This window comes from Peromyscus californicus, unplaced genomic scaffold, assembly GCF_007827085.1.
Source record: "Peromyscus californicus insignis strain IS unplaced genomic scaffold, ASM782708v3 Scaffold_1__1_contigs__length_55948999, whole genome shotgun sequence".
In the NCBI taxonomy this organism is placed as follows: domain Eukaryota; kingdom Metazoa; phylum Chordata; class Mammalia; order Rodentia; family Cricetidae; genus Peromyscus; species Peromyscus californicus.
The window spans coordinates 49,476,190-49,499,192 of record NW_026294492.1 but is presented as its reverse complement, the minus strand read 5'-3'; the positions used below and the strand labels follow the sequence as shown (position 1 = coordinate 49,499,192).

At 52.2% G+C, this 23,003-nt stretch overlaps 2 protein-coding genes across 5 annotated transcripts in view; one reads left to right on the top strand and one right to left on the bottom strand.

Annotated features, from left to right (window-relative positions):
* Positions 1–52: 52 nt before the first annotated feature.
* On the bottom strand, positions 53–6,833 carry Tubb4a (tubulin beta 4A class IVa). The gene is made up of 4 exons (XM_052746796.1): positions 6,656–6,833; positions 5,466–5,574; positions 5,230–5,340; positions 53–1,750 (listed from the first exon to the last, which is right to left on the bottom strand). The coding sequence occupies exons 1-4, from the start codon at positions 6,710–6,712 to the stop codon at positions 693–695; spliced, it is 1,335 nt and encodes a 444-aa protein (XP_052602756.1). The 5' UTR covers positions 6,713–6,833; the 3' UTR covers positions 53–692.
* A 4,985-nt stretch (positions 6,834–11,818) lies between these two features.
* Positions 11,819–23,003, top strand: part of Tnfsf9 (TNF superfamily member 9) — a 15,613-nt gene continuing 4,428 nt past the window's right edge. Inside the window, exons 1-2 of one of the 4 annotated variants that reach the window (XM_052746799.1) lie at positions 11,819–12,108; positions 18,446–18,596. In XM_052746799.1, the coding sequence (XP_052602759.1) occupies positions 12,106–12,108; positions 18,446–18,596 (154 nt within the window). In that variant the 5' untranslated portion in view covers positions 11,819–12,105. Of the gene's footprint in view, positions 12,109–15,376; positions 16,149–18,445; positions 18,597–23,003 lie in introns of those variants that run through there. The other 3 variants (XM_052746798.1, XM_052746801.1, XM_052746797.1) reach the window with 3 other exon arrangements.

Below are 23,003 nucleotides of genomic sequence, written 5' to 3'. Positions count from 1 at the left end.
TCCCCTCCCTGGCTGCCCTCAGAGAAGAAAATAAATTGAACAGAAAGCCATATCAAAGCAATGACTCTTTTATTGATGGGGGGGTCAGCAAAGAGCAGGGTGGGGTGGGCAGCGGGGAGGAGCTCTCTCACCCCAGGCCACAGGCCTCTCTTTCCTCTCCCTCCAGCTCTTCCCTGGTAAAGCCAAGCTGGTAGCAGCTAAACTAAGGCACGAGGGCAGGAACACGCCGGGACTTACGGGAGCCAGAGTGAGGGTGCTGGCTGGGTCGGGAGTGGGGAGCTGTGAGGTCAAAGGTAAGGTAAGGTGAGAGGTGAAGCGGGCTTGAGGCATGGGTAAAATGTAAGTCAAGTCCTAGAGAGACATCTGGGGATGTCAGAGGTGGGTAATGAATGGTGCAGGAGGGCAGGGGAAGGCTGTGGGATAAAAGACACGATTTTTAAGATCCAAGGACGTGAAGAGTGGGGGGGGGGGGCGCTTATGGGTACTAGAAGAGGGTTGGAGAGAAGGTGGAGTTCAGGGGTTAAAGGTGAAGTAAGTAGAAGCAACCTGGGCTCTGGGCTTGGACGGTGCTAGCAGGGCCGATGATGAGGCTCTCGGGGTCCAAGGTGGGGAGGCAGCTGCGGGCAGATGTGGAGTGTTCAGGGTCAAAGCTTTGCTGGTATGCCCCCGGGTCAGGGTGATGGGCAGGAGGCCTAGGCCACCTCCTCTTCGGCCTCCTCCTCGAACTCGCCCTCCTCAGCCGTGGCATCCTGGTACTGCTGGTACTCGGACACCAGGTCGTTCATGTTGCTCTCGGCCTCGGTGAACTCCATCTCGTCCATGCCTTCGCCCGTGTACCAGTGCAGGAAGGCCTTGCGCCGGAACATGGCGGTGAACTGCTCCGAGATGCGCTTGAACAGCTCCTGGATGGCGGTGCTGTTGCCGATGAAGGTGGCTGCCATCTTCAGGCCGCGGGGCGGGATGTCACACACGGCTGTTTTGACGTTGTTGGGGATCCACTCCACGAAGTAGCTGCTGTTTTTGCTCTGCACACTTAGCATCTGCTCGTCCACCTCCTTCATGGACATCCGTCCCCGGAAGACAGCGGCCACGGTCAGGTAGCGGCCGTGTCTCGGGTCACACGCGGCCATCATGTTCTTAGCATCGAACATCTGCTGAGTCAGCTCAGGAACGGTGAGGGCCCGGTACTGCTGGCTGCCCCGGCTGGTCAAGGGTGCGAATCCCGGCATGAAGAAGTGGAGACGGGGGAAGGGTACCATGTTCACCGCCAGCTTGCGAAGATCCGCGTTGAGCTGGCCCGGGAAGCGCAGGCAGGTGGTCACGCCACTCATGGTGGCCGACACCAGGTGGTTGAGGTCCCCGTAGGTGGGGGTGGTGAGCTTGAGCGTGCGGAAGCAGATGTCGTAGAGGGCCTCGTTGTCGATGCAGTAGGTCTCGTCCGTGTTCTCCACCAGCTGGTGCACAGACAGCGTGGCGTTGTAGGGCTCCACCACGGTGTCCGAGACCTTGGGCGATGGCACCACGCTGAACGTGTTCATGATCCTGTCTGGGAACTCCTCCCGGATCTTGCTGATGAGCAGGGTCCCCATGCCCGAGCCGGTGCCACCACCCAGCGAGTGGGTCAGCTGGAAGCCCTGGAGGCAGTCACAGCTTTCCGCCTCTTTGCGCACTACGTCCAGGACCGCATCCACCAACTCCGCGCCCTCGGTGTAGTGACCCTTGGCCCAGTTGTTGCCGGCTCCGGATTGACCTGGGGAAGAGACAGGCTTGGATTCGCAGGCATGGGGAAGGGTGGACCCTCCAAACCGCCAGCGCTGAACCCTAGCGTCTGAATCATTAGACAATAAAATGACAGGAGTCCCGGACCGGGCTCGGAGGGTAGAGGCCTGCCCACGAGGCCCTGGGTTCCCCTGCGTTCCCTCCTCACCAGGGCAGAAGCCAAATGTGCTAGCCTCACCTGTCATTCCAGCACTCAGGAGGTGGCGGCAGGAGGATCAGGCATGCAAGACTAGCCACAGCTACATAGTGAGTTGAGGCCAGCCTGGGCTACATGAGACCCTGTCTCAGAAATTAATAAATGACACTGAAAAGGCTGGAAGAATAATGTTAACATTATTGTTATTTGAATTATTGAATTTACTTTTTGGGACTGTGGTGGTTAATTTTATTTTATTTATTTTTACTTTATTATTATTATTATTATTATTATTTTGATAGCTGTGTAGCTTTGGAGCCTATCTTGGAATTAGCTCTGTAGACCAGGCTAGCCTCGAACTCACAAAGATCCTCCTGCCTCTGCCTCCCAAGTGCTGGGATTAAAGGCGTGCGCCACCACCCACTGCCTGGTTTATTTTTATTTTAATAGCAGTTATTTTAGCTGGGTGTGGTGGTGTGCATCTCTGCACTGGGGAGGTAGATCAGGTGGAACTCTGTGAGTTCAAGGCCAGTCTGGTCTACATATCGAGTTCTAGGGCAGCAGCCATGGCTATATAGTGAGGCTTTTTTTTGGGGGGGAGTTTGAGACAGGGTTTCTCTGTGTAGCTTTGCGCCTTTCCTGGGACTCACTTGGTAGCCCAGGCTGGCCTCGAACTCACAGAGATCCGCCTGGCTCTGCCTCCCGAGTGCTGGGATTAAAGTCGTGCACCACCACCACCCGGCTATTTTATTTTTTTATATAGATTCTCATCATGTGGCTCTGGCTGCTCATGGACTCTGGCTGTCTGCCTGCTAAGTGCTTTGATGACTGGGATAGGCTGCCATGCCAGGCTTGGACTATTTGTTTATTTAATAACAGGGTCTCAAACCCCATGTGTAGCCAAGGATACCCCTGAACTCCTGACCCTCCTGCTCCACTGAGCGCTGAGATGTTGACAGATATCAGGAAACCCAGTTTCTAGGGTGCTGGCCGCGGACCCAGGACTTTGTGCACACCAGGGGAGTGCTCACCGGGCCCAGTTCCCTCCTGCCTCTGCCTCCATCTGTGCCCCCCACTCCCTCTGCCCCAGCCACACAGGCCTCCTGGTAGCTCCTTTGTCACACCAGGCTCCAGATTTATTTTTCGGCCAAGACATAAAATTTATACACATTTGTGGGGGGGGCACACTGTATTTTGATGCAGGGCTATACTGTCCAATGTTTGAATTAGGATGAAGATATCAACTTCCTCAAACGGACATCACTGTTTTATTTATCCTACAAACATTTAAAGTCTTTCCCCTCAGCTGCTTGAGATTCTGTATATTGTCACTGTCTGCAGTAACCCTACTGTGTAATAACACAGCAAACTATTATTATTAACAACAGTCACTTAATATAATAGGCATAAATAGTAGTTGATAGTTTATTATCAAACAATCATTATGATTAGGATGTAATTAATTTAATTATAGTTATCTTTCAAATTTTATTTTATTCTTTTATTTACTTAATTTCTCCTCCCCCCTCCCCCCAGACAGGGTCTCACTATGCAGCCCTGGCTGTCTTAGAATTCCTCTGTAGACCAGGCTGGCCTCGAACTCAGATCCTCTAGCCCAGCCTCTCAAGTGCACCACCATGCCCAGCTTATCTTATTGGTACTTTTTATGTGGGTGAATGTGTTGCCTGCACGTTTGTCTGTGCACCATGAGTGCAGTGCCCTCAGAGGCCAGAGTTGAAGATGGCTGAAGGGTCACCAGGGTCCTGGGAGACAAACAGGGTCCCCTGCTAGAGCAGAGTGCTGTCAACGGTTAAGTCATCTCTCCAGCGCCGATTATTACGTGCTATAATAATTATTATATTTAATAGTAAGTGTTTCAGTTTCGCCACACCTTCATCCAGAAGCTAGAAGGCTCCTACAAAAAGCTCAATAAAACCATACCCCATAAGCTTGAAAAATCTCTGTTCCTCCCAGGAGTGCCCAGACCGGGCTGCGACCTGTCACGTCGGTGCTCCCTGCAGCCGCCAGAGGGCGCCCGTGAGCTGAGTCCGTCCCAGCTGTCCCTCTCCCCCTCCCCACTTCCTCCCCACCCTGTAGCCCACAAGTCCCGCTGGCCCTGCCCTGTTCCCTCCTGCCTCGACCTCCATCTCTCCTCCTTCCCTCTGCTAGAGTCACGCGGGCCTCCTGGATGCTCCTTCATCAGCTCTGCGACCTTTGCACCAGTGCCTGAAATTCCTTCTCTACCCGTATTCACAGGGCCCTTCTCTCACCTCTAGCAGGCCTCTGCTCCATGTCACCGGTGTGTGACCTCTATCTCTCTCCACCTTATCTATCTATCTATTTATTTATTTAATTATTAAGACAGGGTCTCTCACATGGCTAGACTGGCCTGCCAGTGAGCTCTAGGTTTCGCCTGTCACTGTTCTCCCCAGAGCTAGCGTTACAGACATGAGTTCCTGTACTTGTATTTTCAAATGGGTGCTTGGGATTTGAACTCACATCTTCATGCTTGCACACCAAGCAACTGAGTCATCTCCCCAAGCCTTTTAATCTTTTCCTTTCTTTCTTTTCTCTCTGCCTTCCTTTCTTATTTCCTCCTCCTCTCTGTCTCTCTCTGGGACACACACACTTTGTGTGCATGCTCTTTGGCCCACCTCCCATTTTTGTATCTTTCTCTCCTCAGCCATTTCCGGAGGACCTTTATGCACCATACCCACACCGGCACACAGTTATCTTCCACAAACTTTGTATCCATCAGAGAGGGGAAACTCCCTTGCCCAAGGTTGCTAGCTGGGGCTGCAGTAGGGAACAAGAGAGCCGCCTGCTTGCTCCCACTCTGATCTGCTGCCATCCCTGCGTCCATTCTAAGGACGGATTGGAAATGGATTGCTAAACACCGGCCCTGTGGTCGTGGACTGACTCCTCTCCTAATTGGAAGATGAGCTCAGAGCCCTTCTAGAAAAGTATGGTGTCTACACGGAACCTGCTCACATCCTTCCTACATACACCATCTCCAGAGGGCTGGGGCTGGGGCTCAGTCACTACAGTGCTCCTCTGGCATGCAGGAAGCCCTGGGCTCCACCCCCAGCGGCACAGAAACCCACCTGCCATCCCAGAACTGGGAAGGTGGCAGCAGGAGAATCAGGTATTCATGGTCATCTTAAACCGTGTAAGCTAGTTCAAGGCCAGCCTCACCTATATGGCCAGTTGGAGGCTGCCTTGTCCCCTCTGAGTCTGCAGCAATCACTGTGGGCTCTTTGGTGCTAATTAGAAATGAAAACAAACATGTGTGCCCACACCGGACAGGGACTCACCAAACACAAAGTTGTCTGGCCGGAAGATCTGGCCGAAAGGGCCGGATCGGACGGAGTCCATGGTGCCGGGTTCCAGGTCAACCAGCACGGCTCTGGGAACATAATTTCCACCTGTGGAGACGGCAGATGGATGAAGGCTGGGGTGAGCGCCAGGCCCAGCAGGCTCCTGGGCACATCCTGTCCCTTCCTGCCACCCCCCTACCCACAGAAGGTGTCCACCCCACTGGCCACCATACCTGTGGCCTCATTGTAGTAGACATTGATTCTTTCCAGCTGGAGGTCACTATCCCCATGATAGGTCCCGGTGGGGTCGATGCCGTGTTCGTCACTAATAACTTCCCAGAACTAGGGAGAGACGTGTGATGGCAAAGTTGAGTAGATGTTCCTTTTGTTACTGTTTAAAAACAGTTTATTTCATGTGGGTGAGCCTCACGCCACATGCTTGAGTGGAGGCCAGAGGACAGCTTGCCAGAGGCCCTTCTTCCTTTCCGGCACATGGAGATCAAACTTGGGTTGTCGAGCTTGGCAATCAGCACCGGAGGAGCCATGCTGCCTGCCCTACTGTTTGTTTGTTTGATGTGGGGATGGGCGACGGGAAGGGTTGGGTAGCTTTTTTTGATTTGCTGTTTTTTGTTTTTAAATCGTTGTTTATTATTTTTTAGGCAGGGTCTCCTATAGCCCAGGCTAGCCTGAAAGTCACTAGAAAGCCTAGGATGATATTGAACTCCTGCCTCCACCTCCCTAGTGGCTGGGGTGACAGGTATGTACCACAACACCTGGGCAAAGGCTCTACCCACTGACCGACACTGCCCCTATTTATTTATTTGTTTGTTTGTTTGTTTATTTATTTATTTACTTATTTATTTGTTAACACAGGGTTTCACATAGCCCAGGCTGACCTCCAACTTACTGTGTATGGGAGGCTGTTTTTGGGCTCCTGCCCCTACCTCCCAAGTGCTAGGACTGGGGCACAATGACAGTCGGGAAGGACGGGCTGAGAGATGCTGTGTCTGGAACACCCTTAAAACCACTTCTCCAGTTCCTGACTGCTCTCCTGCTAGGTGACTGGGGAACTCAAAGCCACAGCTAGCATGAGCCAGCAAGAAGTGGGGGGTAGGGACAGGATGGGCCCCACCAGAGCCACTCGGTGCCATCCCATCCCGGCGGCAGCCCTGGGAGGAGGGGCCGTGCCTCTTTGTGCCGGCAGCTGAGGGTGACAGTGGCCCAGCTGTGAGGCCAGCTGTGGCCAAGGGACACAAGGCCAGGCCCTGCCCCCATCACCGGTCTCTTTGTTCCCGGCCTGGCTCTGTCCTGGCTCCCCTCCCCCACCACCCTGGGGATGCAGAATTCCTGGGTGAGTCTTAGGGGAGCCAAAGACCCCTCTCTGCGCCCCTCCCGTCGCCACCCCTCCCTCAGCCCGGCGCACCTTGGCCCCGATCTGGTTGCCGCACTGCCCGGCTTGCAGGTGCACGATCTCTCGCATGGCGGTGGTGGTGCTGCTGGTAGCAGCGGATGGACTGGTGTCGACGGGCCGCTGTGGCTCTGGAGACTGGGTGAGGTGGCGGCTGCGGAGCTGTCTCTGCGCCCCCGGGCGCCTCTATATCAGCGGAGCCGTAAGCGCGTCACCGCCCGGGTCACCCGCAAGCTCCGCCTCCTGGGCCCGCCTGGGATGCTCGCAGTGAAGGATGGAGAGAGGATAGGGGGAGTATGGAGGGAGGGGCCTGGGGATGTAGGAATCTCCCCCGGCAGGCACCTTCTCTGAGACCTCAGGGTCCTGGTATATCCCCACTCCAGCTTCCAGGTGCCATCAGTGATTCTCGGTCCTCTCCACTCGGGTTTCATAAAGACTGCTTGGAGAGGTGCCACGGGGTCTTATAAACACCACCTAGGACAGCGCCCCCCACCCCAGTCCCCCCTCGGTGTCTGCTGCTTCTTCCCTCTCCACCCCAGCCGAGACCCCCTACTTCCTCAGAACCTTTGTATAGGCAGGGAAGGGTGGTGGCTCTGAGCCCCAGGATCTCCAGAGGGGAGATTTGGTGGCAGGTGTGTGTGGGAGATGCTACTGGTTCCTGGGGGTCTCTTCTGGAACCTTCTACAGTTTTCCTTCCGTGTTTGCAAAGGATGCTTGTGCAGGCTGGGGACTGTTCTGAGGAGCCCTGGAAGGCCCTAGAACTCCCTTGGGTCTCTTGAAAGATGGATATCACCCCCAGGAGGGCTTGGAGACTAATATAAGAGGGCTAAGACTCACAGCTGGACCCCACAAATAGAAGGGTGCTTCCTCCACATCAGCATGTCTTTGCTTTAGTGTTGATAATTATTTCTTTAAGTACAGGGCTCCCTATGTAGCTCAGGCTGGCCTGGAACTCACTATGTAGCCTAGGATGGCCTTGAACTCATGAACTTTCTGCCTTCAGCCTTTGGAATGCTGGGATTACAGGTGATCAACAGCATACCTGGCCTTGAAGTGACATCTAAAACATCTGTGAGTTCACGAGTTTGTCCCAGCACATTTGGAAATCAGGGCGGCCATTTATCTTCCGTCTGGTTCCAGACAGGGCCTTTCTTCTTGTTGGCCATGGACTCCCAGATTCTAGGGCTCTTCTGCTTTCTCCTCCTACCCTCTGTAGGGTCTCTGGGGCTACACATAGTCCTTGCTGTGTTCCTGGCTTTTATGTAGGTTTGAGGGATTTGAACTCAGGTCCTCAGGTTTGTGAAAGTGCTTTCACCCATCCAGCCCCCTCCCTCATCTGAGGTAGGGTTTCACGAAGCCCGATCCTTCTGCCTCTACCTCCGGAGTGCTGGAGTGCTGGGATGTCAGGTGTGCCCTGCCATGGCCTGGGTTTATGTGGCGTTGGCCGTGGGACTCGGCCTCAGGCATGCTGGGCGAGTGTTCGGCCCACTGTGCTGTTTCTCCCTCACGGCAGACCCCACTGTGGTATTGCCAGCTGGCCCAAGACTGAAGCTTCCTCCCCCCTCCTGCCATTCCTCCCTCTCTTCTGCCCTCCCTCCCTTCCCCCTCCCTTCCCCCTCCCTTCCCCCTCCCTTCCTCCCTTTCTTTAGTCAGACTTTTTTCTCCCAGATCCACCACCTCCCCAACCCTCCCAACTTCAAGTCTTCCTGTTTTTTATTTATCATTTATTTTTTATGTGCATGGGTGTTTTACCTGCACGTATGTCTGTATATTACGTACATGTAGTGCCAGCAAAGGCCAGAGAGGACATCAGATCCTTTCTGATCCCCTAGGACTGGAGTTACAGACAGTTGTGAGCTGTCATGTGGGTGCTGGGAATCGAACCTGGGTCCTTTGGCAGTCAGTGCTTTTAACCACTGAACCATCTCTATAGCCACTCCCAGATACTTTTAATTAATTAGCTTTCTTCCTTGACTGTTTATACCTCACCCCATCTGCTCTTTTCTCCCTCCCACTCCTGTCAACACCCCCCCCCCACCTCCTTTCTACATCTCCCTATCCTACATTTGTCTTGCCACCCAGTGAGATTCACCTGGGTTGTGTGTGTGGCCTTCGGATTTAGCCATTGGATCCTGGTGTGCATCAATGGGTACAACACTGGAGACAATGATTACTGACCCGATGGGTCAGCAGCGAGAGGTATGGCCCCACAAGGCCCTCTCCAATCTGTGATCAACTGTGGCTAGAATCAGTCTTGTGCAAGCCACGTGCAGGCCGCTGGAGAGGCGGCTGTGTGTTCATGACTGCAGTGTTTGTGTTGTGCCCAGAGGATGCCACTGCAGCTCTGCTAGACGTCTCCTGGCTCTTACAGTCCTCCTTTCTGCCATGTCCCCAGATCCTTAGCTGTGGGGGTACTAACATCCTGTTTAGGGATGAGCACTCACTCAGTCAGTCCTCATCCTCAGCGCTTTGAGCAACCGTGAGCTAGGTGCTTTCACCACTGTTCACTGCGGAGAGGAGCTTCTCTGGTCAAGGCTGGGGGTAGCGTCTGTCTGTGGGTATAAACATAAACTTTTAGAAGTCAGTCAACTTAGGAAAACAACAGTAATAGGCCCCCCTCCCCTGCCCCTCTCCGGCTCCGAGCTCTCTATGAGTTCCCCAGCTGTGAGATTTTAAACAGTTTGGGATTAAAATTCTGAAATATGAAGCAGTAAAACTTCCTAGAACCCTTGATGGGAAGCCGGGGGCATGTCAGGGTGGAGCCCTGCCTAGAATCCCCCAGTGATATGGCTCATGGGTAGAACCCTGCTTGGAATGTGCATGGCCCTTAGTTCCATCTCCAGTACTGCATAAAAAAGCAAGGAGTGAGCCAGGTGTGGTGTTGCATACCTTTAGCTCAGCACTTGGAGGCAGAGGCAGGTGGATTTCTGAGTTCAAGGCCAGCCTGGTCTATAGAGAGAGTTCCAGGAAAGCCAGGGCTACACAGAAAAACCCCGTCTCAAAAAACAAAAACAAAAACAAAAAACCCAAAACATAACAATAACAACAACAACCAAACAAAAGTTAGGAGCTATTTACACTAAATTCAACAGCCACATCCTTTTCTAGCTGCATTATGGGTATCTGTTTAGGTTTTAATGCAGTGATTGGAGATGCCAGCACGTGCCAATTTTGGAGACAAGAAATGGAGGCTCAAGGAGGGTGGAGCAGCTTGCTGCAGTGTGGTGACATTGTTGGTGCTGGGAAAAGGCCATGAACCGGAACATCCCAAGCCCAGGCTCTTATCACTATGCGACTCCAGCTACTTTGTTGCTTGGTATTAGACAAAACAAAACAAGCTGGTGGCCACCTGGCTTGTTTCTCAAGAATACAATGTTGCTGGGGTCCAACACCATCACGTAACCTGCAGCAGGGCCTTGGCCTGTGCGTGTCACATGTCTGCCCCCGCGAGCTGGGTGCTGGCTGCGGGCGTACTGTTGACTCAGCCCTGGATCTGTGCTGTCTTTGTAAGGGGTGGAGATCTGACTCTAAGGGGTGACTGCATCAATGCTCTGCCCCCCACATCCCACTCATGGCCTCTCCCCGGAGCATCCTGCCAGTTCCTCACCCCGATCTTAGGCTACAGCATAGCTAGGTCTTGTTTCTCTGTGTCCCAGTGGTACTCAGTCCAGTGTGTGGCCCTGGCTTGAGTCCTCTGCAGCTGTGGGGATGGGAGATGCAGGGTTCTGGAAATGATTGTTGTGTGGGGTGTGGGGCAGGGATACTAAGTCCAACCCAAGGCATGCCTGGCACTGTGGAGTGTGTGTATGCACATGGGTGTGTACAGGGGAGGTGTTAGCCAGGGCCACACTGTGGACTGTGTGTGTGTGTGTGTGTGTGTGTGTGTGTGTGTGTGTGTGTGTGTGTAAAGGGGAAGGTGTTAGTCAGGGCCACACTGTGGAGTACATATTTGTGCATTTGTGTGTATGTGTGTATGGACAGGGGAGGTGTTTGGCAGGGCCATTGCCAAGCTGTGACAATCCCTTGACATAGTAATTTGGTTTTCCAGCTCCAGCGACTTGTTTTAGATTCCTGCCCTTTTCACCCTCAGCCGATCCAGACATCCAGAAGGCCAGCTCCAGCACGTACCATGGGCTGTTCCTCAGTCCTGTGACTTAGAGCCTCCCCCTCCAGCTTCTAAGGAGAGCCTGGACTGTGGCACATGTCCCTGGTCTCTCCTCAGAGCCTCACTGTGTTGTCTGTCTGTAGAGTTAATAACTCCTAATGACTCTCTCACACAGAAAGAACAAGCCACCCCCAAACAAACTCCGTCCTGGTTTTATGTCTGCTACTGCAAGAAAATACCCTGACAAAAAACAGCTTGTAGGAGAGAGGTGTTAGAATTTAGGGATCTGTACTGGCTGCCCTTAGGGTCCTGACAGGATATGTCCTCAGCTGCAGCCCCTAAGAGCACCCCTGTGCACATTTGCTACATTTCCTTATAAAAGGCAGGCCGTGCCCACCTCCTGTCTCTTTCTCTTCCTTCACTCTCATCCCTGGGGACCTGTCTCTGCCCCCTTCTCTGCCCCCTCTCTCCCTTCCCCTCCATAAGCCTCCCACGTGGGCCCTATTGTAGGAGTGACTTCTCTCACAAGTTTTTAAAAATACAACAAAAGGGACTTATTTTGGCTTAGAATTCCAGGTTATAGTTCAACAGTTGTGGAGAAATCAAGATAGGAGCTGGTCATGTGACACTCATAGTCACGAGCAGAGAAATGAGTGCCTGCTTGCTGGTTCTCTGCTCCATTTCTTTACTCTTACACAGTTCAGGACCCCTGCCTAGGGAATGGTGCTGCCCACCATGGGCGGGGTCTTCCCACATCAGTTCATGCAGTTGAGACAATCTCTCACTGAGACTCTCTTCCCAGGTGATTTTACGCTGTGTCGTCAAATTGAAAATGAGTGCTAAGCTTCACAGACTGGAAGGACACGATGTATTGTCTGGCTTGGCAGGGGTGTTTGGAGTAGAAGGATTCTCAGAAAAGAGGAGGGAGTCAGTGCTGAGCTGTGTCTGCCTCTGCAGTCTCTCCCCGCAACACCAGCAGGCTGCTCTTGCCACGGAGGAGGTGGCTTTAGTGGGTGCACAGCCAAACAGTGGGATTGCAAGTGTGCCCAAGGAGGGGCTGGCTGTGTCACTAAAGATGACGGTGCTGCTTATCATAGACCAGGACAGACCAGGGCTTACTTCACAGATCTTTATGAGGGCCAACATGGATAGCTGCAGGCATCTGTCTTCCAGCAAGCAAATCTTCCAGCTTGCTCCTCCCTTCATACGGAAAAGGGGTAGACTTCTCAGGCAAACCAAGCAGGAGCCCTGGGCTCCACCCCCAACATTGCAGAGACTGAGCTGGTGACTCACACCTGTCATCTCAGCACTTAGGAGATGGAGGCAGGAGGATCAGGAGTTCGAGGTCCTCCTCAGCTATATGGTGAGTTTGAGGCCAGCCTGGGCTACAGACTCAGACCTTGAAAAAAAAAAAGTTTGCCAGGCATGGTGGTGCATGCCTTTAAACCCAGAATTTGGGAGGCAGAGACAGGCAGATCTCTGAGTTCAAGGCCAGCCTGGTCTACTTAGAGGTTTCCAGGCTAGCCAAGGCTGCATAATGAGACCCTATCTCACAGCCTCTAAAAAGTTATGCATGTATGTTTCTGGATTGTTCTGGTACATGCTTGGGGTCATATATGGGATCAGTGCATGTGTCTGAGCCTCGATCTGTGTCCAACAGTTTGGTATTATTGTGAAAGTTGTATGTGAGTGGGGGATGGGCTCTGTCACCTCCTGACATCACCAAACAAGTCAGGCAGGGAAGGGGTTGTCAAATTGGTGCCAGTTTTCTGTTAGGGTCTCTCTTGAACCAACTTGCCTGCTTCCTCCCTCCCTCCCCTCCCTCCTTCCCTCCTTCCCTCTCCTCCCCTCCTTTTCCTTCCCCTCCCCTCCCCTCCTCTCCTCTCCATTTCCTTTCCCACCCCTTCCTTTCACATAGCCCATGCTGGCCTTGAACTCCTGATCTGTGTTCTGGGATGACAGAGGGGCTACACACAGTTTGTGCTGGGGATGGAACTTTGGGCTTCATACAAGCTAGGCAAGCCCTCTGCCAGCTAAGCTGTGTCTCCAGCCCCGTGAGTCTCCTCAGTGTGCCACTCATTAAAGTCTGGTAGAGCCATGCAGCTGGACGCAACATCCACAGCCCCTGACTTCCTTCCTGGCCTTGGGGATAAGGGGACAGATAATGCAACTTTCCCAAGAAGGGTGCTTTGGTCACCACAGTGTCCCCTGTCTGTATGTATGGAGGGGGTGGTGGCTTGTGGCCGCTGTGTTAGACACTGGTCTAGTCACTGGGACAGAGCACCGGACAGAAGCAGTTTAAGGAGGGAGGGTTTGCTTTGCTTCACAGTCTAGTGCATCGTGGTTTTCTTCTTCTTTTGGCTGTTTTGAGACAGGGTTTCTCTGTGTAGCCTTGGCTGTCCTGGAACTCACTCTATAGACCAGGGTGGCCTCCATCTCACAGAGATCTGCCTGCCTCTACCTCCTAATCAAAGGCATTCGCCACTACCACCTGGCTATGATCTTATTCAGTCCTGGACCACACATGCCTGGGTGAACTTTTCAGTAATGTAACCAGATAGAAAGGACATCAACGGGCAAAACCAAAAACAAACAAAACAAACAAACAAAATTATCCCAGCCAGGTGTGGTGGCACACACCTTTAATCCCAGCTTTTGGGAAGCCAAGGCAGGTGAATCCTTGTGAGTTTGAGGGTAGCCTGATCTACAAAGCGAGTTCCAGGACAGCCAGGGCTATATAGTGAGATCCTGACTCAAAACAATCAAAGGGTCTGGAGAGACAGACAGCAGTGAAGAGCACGTATTCTTACAGAGGACCAGGGTTCAGTTTACCGAGTCCACATGTGGCTCCCAGCTGTAACACCAGTCCCGGGATCTGCTGCCCTCTTCTGGCCTCCATGGGCACTGCACACGAGTCATGCACAGACATACATGCAGGCAAAACACAAATACATAAGTAGTTAAAAATGATAACTCAGGCCGGGCGGTGGTGGCGCACGCCTTTAATCCCAGCACTCGGGAGGCAGAGCCAGGCGGATCTCTGTGAGTTCGAGGCCAGCCTGGGCTACCAAGTGAGTTCCAGGAAAGGCGCAAAGCTACACAGAGAAACCCTGTCTCGAAAAACCAAAAAAAAAAAAAAAGATAACTCAGAAAAGAAAGAGAAACAGAAACAATTGAACCCAGGCTTAGTTTGGTGAACCAATGAGTTTATTAGGGTTTCTTGGTGTCCTACTTAGGGTTTCTATTGCTGGGACGAAATACCATCATCAAAGCAAGTTGGAAAGGAAAGGGTTTCTTTGGTTTATACTTCCAGATCACAGTCCATCCTTGAAGAAAGTCAGAACAGGGACTAAAGCAGGGTAGGAACCTGAGGCAGGAGCTGATGCAGAGGCCATGGAGGGTGCTTCTTACTGGCTTGCTCCCCATGGCTTGCTCAGTCTGCTTTCTTATAGAACCCAGGACCAGCAGCCCAGGGATGGCACCACCCACAGTGGGCTGGTTCCTCCCCATCAATCACTAATTAAGAAAATGTCCTAAAGGCTTGCTTGAGGCATTTTCTCAATTGAGGCTCCCTCCTCTCAGATGACTCTAGCTTGTGTCAAGTTGACATACTTGGGAAAGGGGTTGCTTAAGGCAGTGTGGGCGACTCAGGCAGAATTAAGTGCCTCCATCAGATTGGCCTGTGGGCAAGCCTGTGAGGCATTTTCTTGATTGCTGATTGATGTGGAGGGTCCAGCCCACTGTGAGCAGTGCCATCCCTGGGCAGGTGGTCCTGGGCTTCAGGAAGGCAGGCTGAGCCCTCAGGGGGAAGTGAGTGTTTTCGTTTACTCTGTGGTCTTTGCTTCAGTTTCTGCTTCCAGGTTCCTCCCTCTTCATCCCTGAATGGTGGACCATGAGCTGTAAGACGAAAAACTGCTTTCCTTCTCAAGCTGCCATTGGTCAAACAGGCTAGATCAGATAGGCAATACACAGTCTGGGAGACAGATACACACCCTCGCATGCCAGCATGGTGGGCTGGAAGCAACACCTGTGCTGAGACCCTTTCTCCCATTGGCACAAACACACATTGAGTCCCACAGGGATGGACAGGCACACAGTCCAAGTGCACACGCGCGGGGTGAGGGGGGGCAGGGAGCCTCCTCCTCTCCATCACCCCTTTAGATTTGGGGATCAGGAAGTGGATCTCAAGGCTGGGCCATGCCCAGATGTGGTGATCTTCTGAACTGGGGGCTAAAGAAATGCCTCGCCGGGCGGTGGTGGCGCACGCCTTTAATCCCAGCACTCGGGAGGCAGAGCCAGGTGGATCTCTGTGAGTTCGAGGCCAGCCTGGACTACCAAGTGAGTTCCAGGAAAGGCGCAAAGCTACACAGAGAAACCCTGTCTCGAAAAACCAAAAAAAAAAAAAAAAAAAAAAAAAAAAAAAAAAAAAAGAAATGCCTCAGTGGCTGAGAGCTTGCTGCTCTTGCAGGGGACCAGAGTTCAGTCCCCAGAGCTCAACCCCAGCTCACAGTCACCATTAACTCTAGCTCCAGGTGATCTGACCCCCTCTTCTGGCATCTCCGAACCCTCACAGCATCCACTCACAGACAACACGTACACACATATAAAAACAAACTAAATCTTACAGCGAATAAGATGGGGTGGGTGTGTCCAGCAGCTGGAAGAGGAGCTTGTAAGGCACAGAAGGAGGAGGAGGGCGGAAGACTGCCCTGCGGTTACCGGTTCCAGGTGGATTTAGGAGTGAGATTTCTCTGAGGAAAGGCCGGCAGGGAAACAGGCTTTCTCACCTAGGTGGTTAGAGTCGGGCGTTACCACACAACCCCACCAGATGGCTGTGGATGGGCCTAGAAGAAAGGCAGTTGGAGGGGTTGGGGATTTAGCGCAAGGCCCTGGGTTCGATCCTCAGCTCCAAAAAGAAAAAAAAAAAAAAGCAAGGCAGGTGGAATAGGGAGAATGATGTCAATGTGGGAAGGACGAGGGCGGGGGCCTGGCATGCTGGTGGAGAAGTCGGTGAAGCCTCAAGCCTTGGGGTAATCCTTGGGGTAATGACCCGAAGGAACCTGCCTTTGGAGATTGGCAGGGAAGTGGGCGGGACGGGGGAGCTGAACAGGGTCTGCTTGGGAAACTAACTGTGGGGGAAGTAGGCGGGGCTAGGAGGGTGAATGACGTGGGAATCCAGAACTCCGAGCAAGTGGATGGCTGGGGAAGTGGGCGGGGCGTAGAGAGAATGACAAGGCCGCTGGGAGGGACTGAGAAAGCAGGCAGGCAAGGCCCGGGAGGATGATCGCGGAAAGTGAGCGGGGCCTAGGGAGAATGAAGGAGCCATTGGGAGGGACTGCGAATGAAGGTCCAGAGAAAATGACATTTGGGAAGTGGGCGGGCTTAGGGAGAATGACAGAGCAGGTAGGAGGAACTAACTGACGTAGCCTGGGAAAGGTAGTGGGAGGGGCCTTAGGGAGAACGGTAGGGAAGTGAAAGGGGTCAAGGGAATGGGCAGGGACCCGGAGTTTGACATCTGGGAAGTGGGCGGGGCCGAAGGAGAATGCCGGGAATTGTCCGGGCTTGGAAACCAGAGTCCACTCTAAAGTGGCACCCATGGGCTCCGGCCACTTTTGTGCTGCGAAGCTGGCACTGTTGGAGCGACAGGGACCCGCCTCTCCTCCTACAACACCCTCATTGACAGCATGATCCATGCTGACAGGATGACAGGGTCAGCCATGCGTCTCCGGGGTCCGGTCCTGGGGCTGGGGTCCTCTTGACCTACAGGTTCTGGTGTCGCATCCTTCCAAGGACCCCCAGTAAGGATACTGAACGGACCTTCAGCATCCCTCACTCCTGCTGCCCACCAGGGGACGCGCGTGTCCCGCTCTGGGAGCCGAGGCTGAACAAGGAGGGGGTTCTGGTCTTCAGACTAGGGGCCTGGCTGTTTTACTGGAATATTGGTTTTGTTTGTTTGTTTGCTTGTTTTTAATTTTTTAAAAGATAGGATGTCTCACTGGTCTGGGGCCTCAGCTGTTGTCTAGAGTGGCTTGCCAGTGAGTGTCAGGAATCTTCCAGTGTCCACCTTCGCAGAGCTGAGATTACAAGCATTGGCCTTTAAAAAGCAAAACAAAAGCAAAACCGGGGGGCTTGGGATCCAACTCAGGCCCTCATGCTTATGTGACTGAGCTATATCCCCAGCACTTAAAACGTTTTAAAATTTATTTGTATTCATGTGTATGTGAGCGCAGCGCCTATGGAGGCCAGGACAGTGTGTCAGATCCCCTTGGATCTGGAGTTACAGGAGGTAGTAAGCCACCAAATGGGTGCTGGGGACTTAACCCTGTCCTCTGAGAGAGCAGGAGTGGGTGTGCTCTTAACCGCTGAGCCATCAGTCAAGACCTCTTTTCTTTCTTGTCTGTCTGTCTGTCTCTCTCCTTCTCCCTTTCTTTGTGAGACAGAGTCTATCTCTGAAGCCTATACTAGCCTAAAACCATGTAGCTTAGGCTAGCCTCAGACTCGGGACAAGTCTTACTATAGGTTCCCAAATGTTCAGATGACAGGTATGAGCCGCCACACCTCACCTGTCCTATCCTCAGTGTGTTTGATAATACTCTTTCTGTGTGTGTGTGTGTGTGTGTGTGTGTGTGTGTGTGTGTGTGTGTGTGTGCGACTGTGGGGTATTTGTGGTTGATGTGAGTGTCTGTTCTATGTCCTGACCGTGGGTGTCATTTGTGTCCCTGTGTCTAACTGTGGCTGTCCAATGGCTGTTTCCCCTGGCAGCGCCGGAGAGTCCCTTCCAGGTGGTGGCCAGGCTGGGATTCCCTTCCTACCCAGCTTGGCTGATTTCCCATCACTGAGCTAGAGCTCGCCTCTCTGAGGGGTCCCCAGGCTGCCCAGCACCCACCCCCATCTTTCTCAGGGAAACACCTATTGCTGACGCCGAATTTTCCCTTCTTCCAGACAGCTGTGGCCACTTTTTCTTTCTTAGTGGGTGCTTAGTTGACCACAGGTTGTTGACGGTTAAAAGGAAGAAGGAGGAGGAGGGGTGGAGGGAGGGAGGAGGGGAAGAGGAAGAGGAGGAACCCAAACAAAACTTTGTACATATGGAAATTCGAGCTGGTGCCACACCATGTTCCCCAGTGTCTGCAGACCTCAGGGTGTGCACAATGACGTTGCAGACCCCTCTCCACACTGTGCGAGCAGTGTCCTGAGAAACCTTTTGTTTGCTCAGCCCTGAGAGAGCCTTGTCACGGTGCTTCAAAGACATGAGCTAACTGTTTTTGCCGAACTCATCTCACCAGCACTGATTTGACCAATCCCCTTCTGAGGACTGGAGAGATCATTTCCATTCTATGCACTTTTTGCTGCTTCTGAGCTTTTTTCCCCTTTGGTTGGTTGAAGGTCTCCTGTAGCCCAGGCTGGTCTCCAACTGGACTTGTCACCAAGGATGATCTTGAACTCCTGATCCTTCTGCCTCCACCTCCAGAGGGCTGGCTCTGTGTAGTTCACTCCAAACAGGTCTTCCTGTCCGCAGGCAGGGGCCGTGCATTGGATTTCAATGGTTCGCATTCCACATGGTCACAGACACGCTAGGCTGTCAGTGGCAGTGTGGGCTGTACTTTCTGAGTGCCTGCTGTATGTCTGGCAACATTGGAGCTCCTTCGCTGTGGCCATCTTGCTTTTTGAGATAGTCAATGGGTGTTAATTTCATTTCACAGGTGGGGAAACTGAGGCACCAAGAGCTGAAGGAATTTACTAAGGAGGTGGGGCTGGAATTTGAATCTGCTCTATGTGGCTTACATGTGTGTGGGGTCCTGCCCCACCTGGAACTTAGGTCCCCCAAGAAGGGAGACCTGGAACCGAGGAAAGGTAAGTGCTCTGCTCTGCTCGCCTGTTCCCCAGCCTCCCTTTTCCCCCCAGGGAGCCAAGTCAGGCAAGGACTCATTTATTTACAAACAACAAGCGCCTTTTAAAGCATAAAGAAAACAAGACCCAGGGGGGCAAATGCCCCATTGGGTCGATCAGCTTAAAGGTTACCCAATCACATGCCTAGTCTACAGTATTTATAGTGTTGTCTATGAAAGAATCATGAACTGACATCATCTTTCTTGACCTGAAGCTCCAATCATATTTTTTTGTAAACAACTTGGGCTAACTTCCTTCGGCACCATTTGTATCTAATCTCTGCATAAACAGCTTGGGCTAACTTCCTTTCGGGGCCATCTTTGTAGCTCATGTATGCCCTACACATGTGCCCACCACTAGAAGCCTGGTTGGTGGAGTGGGGGGATGGGGTGGAGGTGGTGGTGGTGGGTGGTGGTGGTGGTGGTGGTGGTGGTGGTGGTGGTGGTGGTGGGTGTGGTGGGGGTGGTGGGGTGTGGTGTGGTGGGGTGAGGTGTGGTGTGGTGGTGGTGGTGGTGGGTGGGGTGTGGTGTCGTGGTGGGGAGGGCCTGCCCTCCCCCACAGGTGAGCACAGCGGAGGTGTGAGTACACCACAGCGGGGCCACGGCAGGAAGGTAAAACTCAGATTGGCACGAAGGGCAGAGGTTCCTGCCTCAGACGTGACACAGCCCTTCAGGATTGCCCCCTGGGCTGTAGGTCCGTCTTCCCAATAGGGTAGGCACATACATGGTCTGCTTTCCCGGGAGGGGAGGTCCAGAGCTCTGTGAAGGCACACAGCTCAGAACAGTCCCTGGGTCTGGTGGCCAACTTGCTTCATATTTTAGAGTGGATCTCTGGACCTACATGGTGTGTCGGTTGACACCCTCTTAGGTAAGAGGCAGAGAATCTTTTTCATTTAAGTTGATGATGACCCCAGCCTGTCATTCCAGCACTTGGGAGGAACAGGAAGGAGTTCAAGGTTATCCTTGGTTTGGAGGTGAGTTAGCCAGCCTGGGCTACATGAAACCCTGTCTCAAAAAACATTTGGGAAGAGGAAGGGGGTCAATGAGAGTGAAAGGGAGATAAGAGGAGATCAGAGGGGGTAGGGGGAGGCATGGCTCCATGGTTAACAGTGCTTACTGCTCTTTAGAAAACCTGGGTCCTGTTTCTTGCACCCATATGGTGGCTCACAACCATCCTTAACTACAGTTCCAGGGGATGTGACCCCATATTTCCATGGGCACCAGGCTGGCACGTTGGTGCATGTGCATGTGTGCAGGCAAAACGCTCATATATTTAAAATAAAATACATAAATATAAAAGCACTGAAACAGAAACCATCAAATTAAAAATGTGAGGGTAAGCCAGGTGGTTGTGGTGGACGCCTTTAATCCCAGCACTCGGGAGGCAGAGGCAGGCGGATCTCTGTGAGTTCGAGGCCAGCCTGGTCTACAAAGTGAGTTCCAGGAAAGGCACAAAGCTACACAGAGAAACCCTGTCTCGAAAAACCAAAAAAAAAAAAAAAAAAAAAAAAAAAGGTGAGGGTAATGGGTGAATATGAAATCAAAGTAAATCATATACAGGAGTGAAAATGTCTGAATGGGACCTGTTGTTACATATACCTAATATATATTCATAAAATAATGAAAAACTGACAATTCTCCTTTGCTAAGAATGTATTCTGTGCTCAGCACCACACACAGCAATTTCCTCAGCATCCTGAGAGATTTCCCATTGTCTACCACCTTCTTGTGGTGCCAGGATTGAATCCACATGAGTGCTCACCGGATACTCAGGCCCTGCAATTTCATGTAGTACCTGAGTGTGATGTGTTTAAGCTGACAGGAACCACAGTGCATCTAGCATTGCAAGGCTCATACCATTTGCTGCAGCAGACTCTGGAGCTGCACCTGCTTCACCCACAGTCCTGCAGACTCAGCACCAGGCCTCCTCCATACACCTCCTTCTTTCCCTTTTATCCACCCACACAGCCACCCACACATCTATCCATCCATCCATCCATCCATCCATCTACTCATCTATCCATCTATCAGTCCATCCACCCACATATCCATCAGTCTATCTACTCATCCATCCACCCACCCATCCACTCACCCATCTGTCCACCCACCCTCCCATCCATCCATCCATCCATCCATCCATCCATCCATCCATCCCTCCATCTACCCACCCACCCATCCACCCACCTGTCCACCCATCCATCAACCCAACCATCCATCAATCCGTCCACCCACACATCCATCCAACCATCTGTCTATTCATCCATCCACTCACATTTCCATCAATGTATCTACTCATCCATCCATCCACCCCACTATCTACCCATTTATCACTCCATCCATCCATCCATCTACCCAGCTATCCACCCATCCATCAACTGATCCATCCATCCATCTACCCATCCACCCACCCACCCATCCACTCACCCATCCATCCATCCACCCACCCACACATCCCTGTTACTTCCTTTCCTCTTTCCTACCCTTCTTTCATTCCTTCCTCCTATAAATATCATGGAGAGCCTCCTTCCTCCATATGCTGTGTGTACCTGGGAATACAGTAGATTGAGATGCTGCTGAGGATGCCACACATCAGCAGGGGTAGGAGGCAGTGATAAGTAAGGAAATTAATTAATAAACAGAGGCAGTTATGGTGGATGGAGAGATGGCAAGCATGAAGTTCCCGTGGAGCTGGTAGTGATGACACATACACTTGTCATCCGGCACACACTCTTAGGAGGCTGAGGAAGGACAGTTAGGGCAACAGGGCAAACACATGTTAAAACAAAAATGAAGAGCTCGCTGGAGTGGTGTAACATAGGCCTTCAAGGGTGGGGTTCTGTCATCTGCATTACTGGAGCTCCAGATGCTTCCCTCACAACTGTGTAACGTAGGCCTTTGAGGGTGGGGTTCTGTCATCTGCGTTACTGGAGCTCCAGATGCTTCCCTCACAACTGGATGACAGCTTAGGCAATGCTTGGCTGTGGGCTGTGGCTTTAATTGTGAACAGATTGGCCCAGGGCCTGGGAGCTTGGCCGATGCTGTTCAGGAGTTGTTGAGATGTTAATCTTTCTTCTTTGAAGTCGGGTTCTCTGGAGCAGTCTTTTGGTTTTTGGATCCTAGTGGGGTAGGGGAAGGGGCTGGACAGCAGTGTGTGTGTGCGTGTGTGTGTGTGTGTGTGTGTGTGTGTGTGTGTGTGTGTGTGTAGTTCAAGATTCAGGTTTAACTCATTTTGGTACTTGCCTAGCATCCATGAAGCCCTAGGTTCCATCCCCGGCACCTCGCACACCAGGCGTGGTGGCACAGACCTGTCGGTCACTAGCACTCTGGAGGTGGAGGCAGGAGAATCAGAACTTTATCTCTGACTTCACAGGGAGTTTCAGCCTTGCCTCGGTTACATGAAGTCCCGTGTCAAAAACAAGCAATTTCAATATTGAAATTTTCTTTCCTTTTTTTTTTTTTTTTTGGTGGCTGGGGGGGGCGGTGCTTCTCATTATATAACCCTGGCTGGTCCTCCCTCATTATATAGTCCAGGCTGGCCTTGAACTCACAGAGATCTATCTGCCTTTACCTCCTGAGTGCCATGCATCCCCCATTTTGTTTTGTTTTTGAGATAATATCTTTCCAGGTAGGGCAGGCTGGTTTTGAACCTCCAACCTTCCAGCCTTGGCTTCCTGAAGGCTGGGCTCAGAGGTGCACACCACTAAGTACAGCTTGTTCTAAACTGTATGAACTTTCTCCCCCCACTCTTTGTATGTTTATGTGTTTATGTGTGTGTGTGTGTGTGTGTGTTCTGTCCGGAAACTCCACCAAATTTCCAATCTCCCTGGGAGAATAAAGGCCCTTTTGGGCTCTGCAGGAGAGAAAGGTGACTGAGTGGAGTTAGTTTTGGCCGAGTCGGGATGGTGATTCCAGTTCCTTGGTGACGAATCTGTGGTGTGGAAGCCTTCACACAGTGGTTTGGAAGACGTTATGGTCAGAGACAGTGAAGGTCTCTGTCCGTCACTTACTCACTGCGATGACAACTGGGATATAAATGAGGGTGAGACGATGTCCTCACTGCGCAGCCGAGTCGGGAAGGGGGGATATTCCAGGCAGAGAGGGGTCCCTATGTGCAAGAGTCACGTAGGTGTGGCCTGGTTCTGAGCAGGGTGGGTGTCCAGCAGACTGAGGTGGTAAGGTGATTGTGTGTATGAGGGCCAAAGCTTTCACAGCTGAATCACTTCGGGTGCCCTGCAGCCACGGCCTGCTGGCCAGTGGGGTGGAGCCTCCAATTTCTCCAACGTCCAAATGTTTTGCGTCTTGTTAATGTACTCCTTTCCCCTCAGCTGAGTTTTTCCATAATTCCCCAGGGAAGCTGACGCAGGATCAAATG

Bases quoted from the DNA above. Each gene is read 5' to 3' on its own strand.
- Tubb4a (XM_052746796.1), bottom strand. From the start codon at position 6,712: ATGCGAGAGATCGTGCACCTGCAAGCCGGGCAGTGCGGCAACCAGATC. The intron at 5,341-5,465 runs GTATGGTGGCCA...CCGTCTCCACAG, and splicing joins CTACTACAATGAGGCCACAG to GTGGAAATTATGTTCCCAGA. The intron at 1,751-5,229 runs GTGAGTCCCTGT...TCTCTTCCCCAG, and splicing joins GCCAGACAACTTTGTGTTTG to GTCAATCCGGAGCCGGCAAC.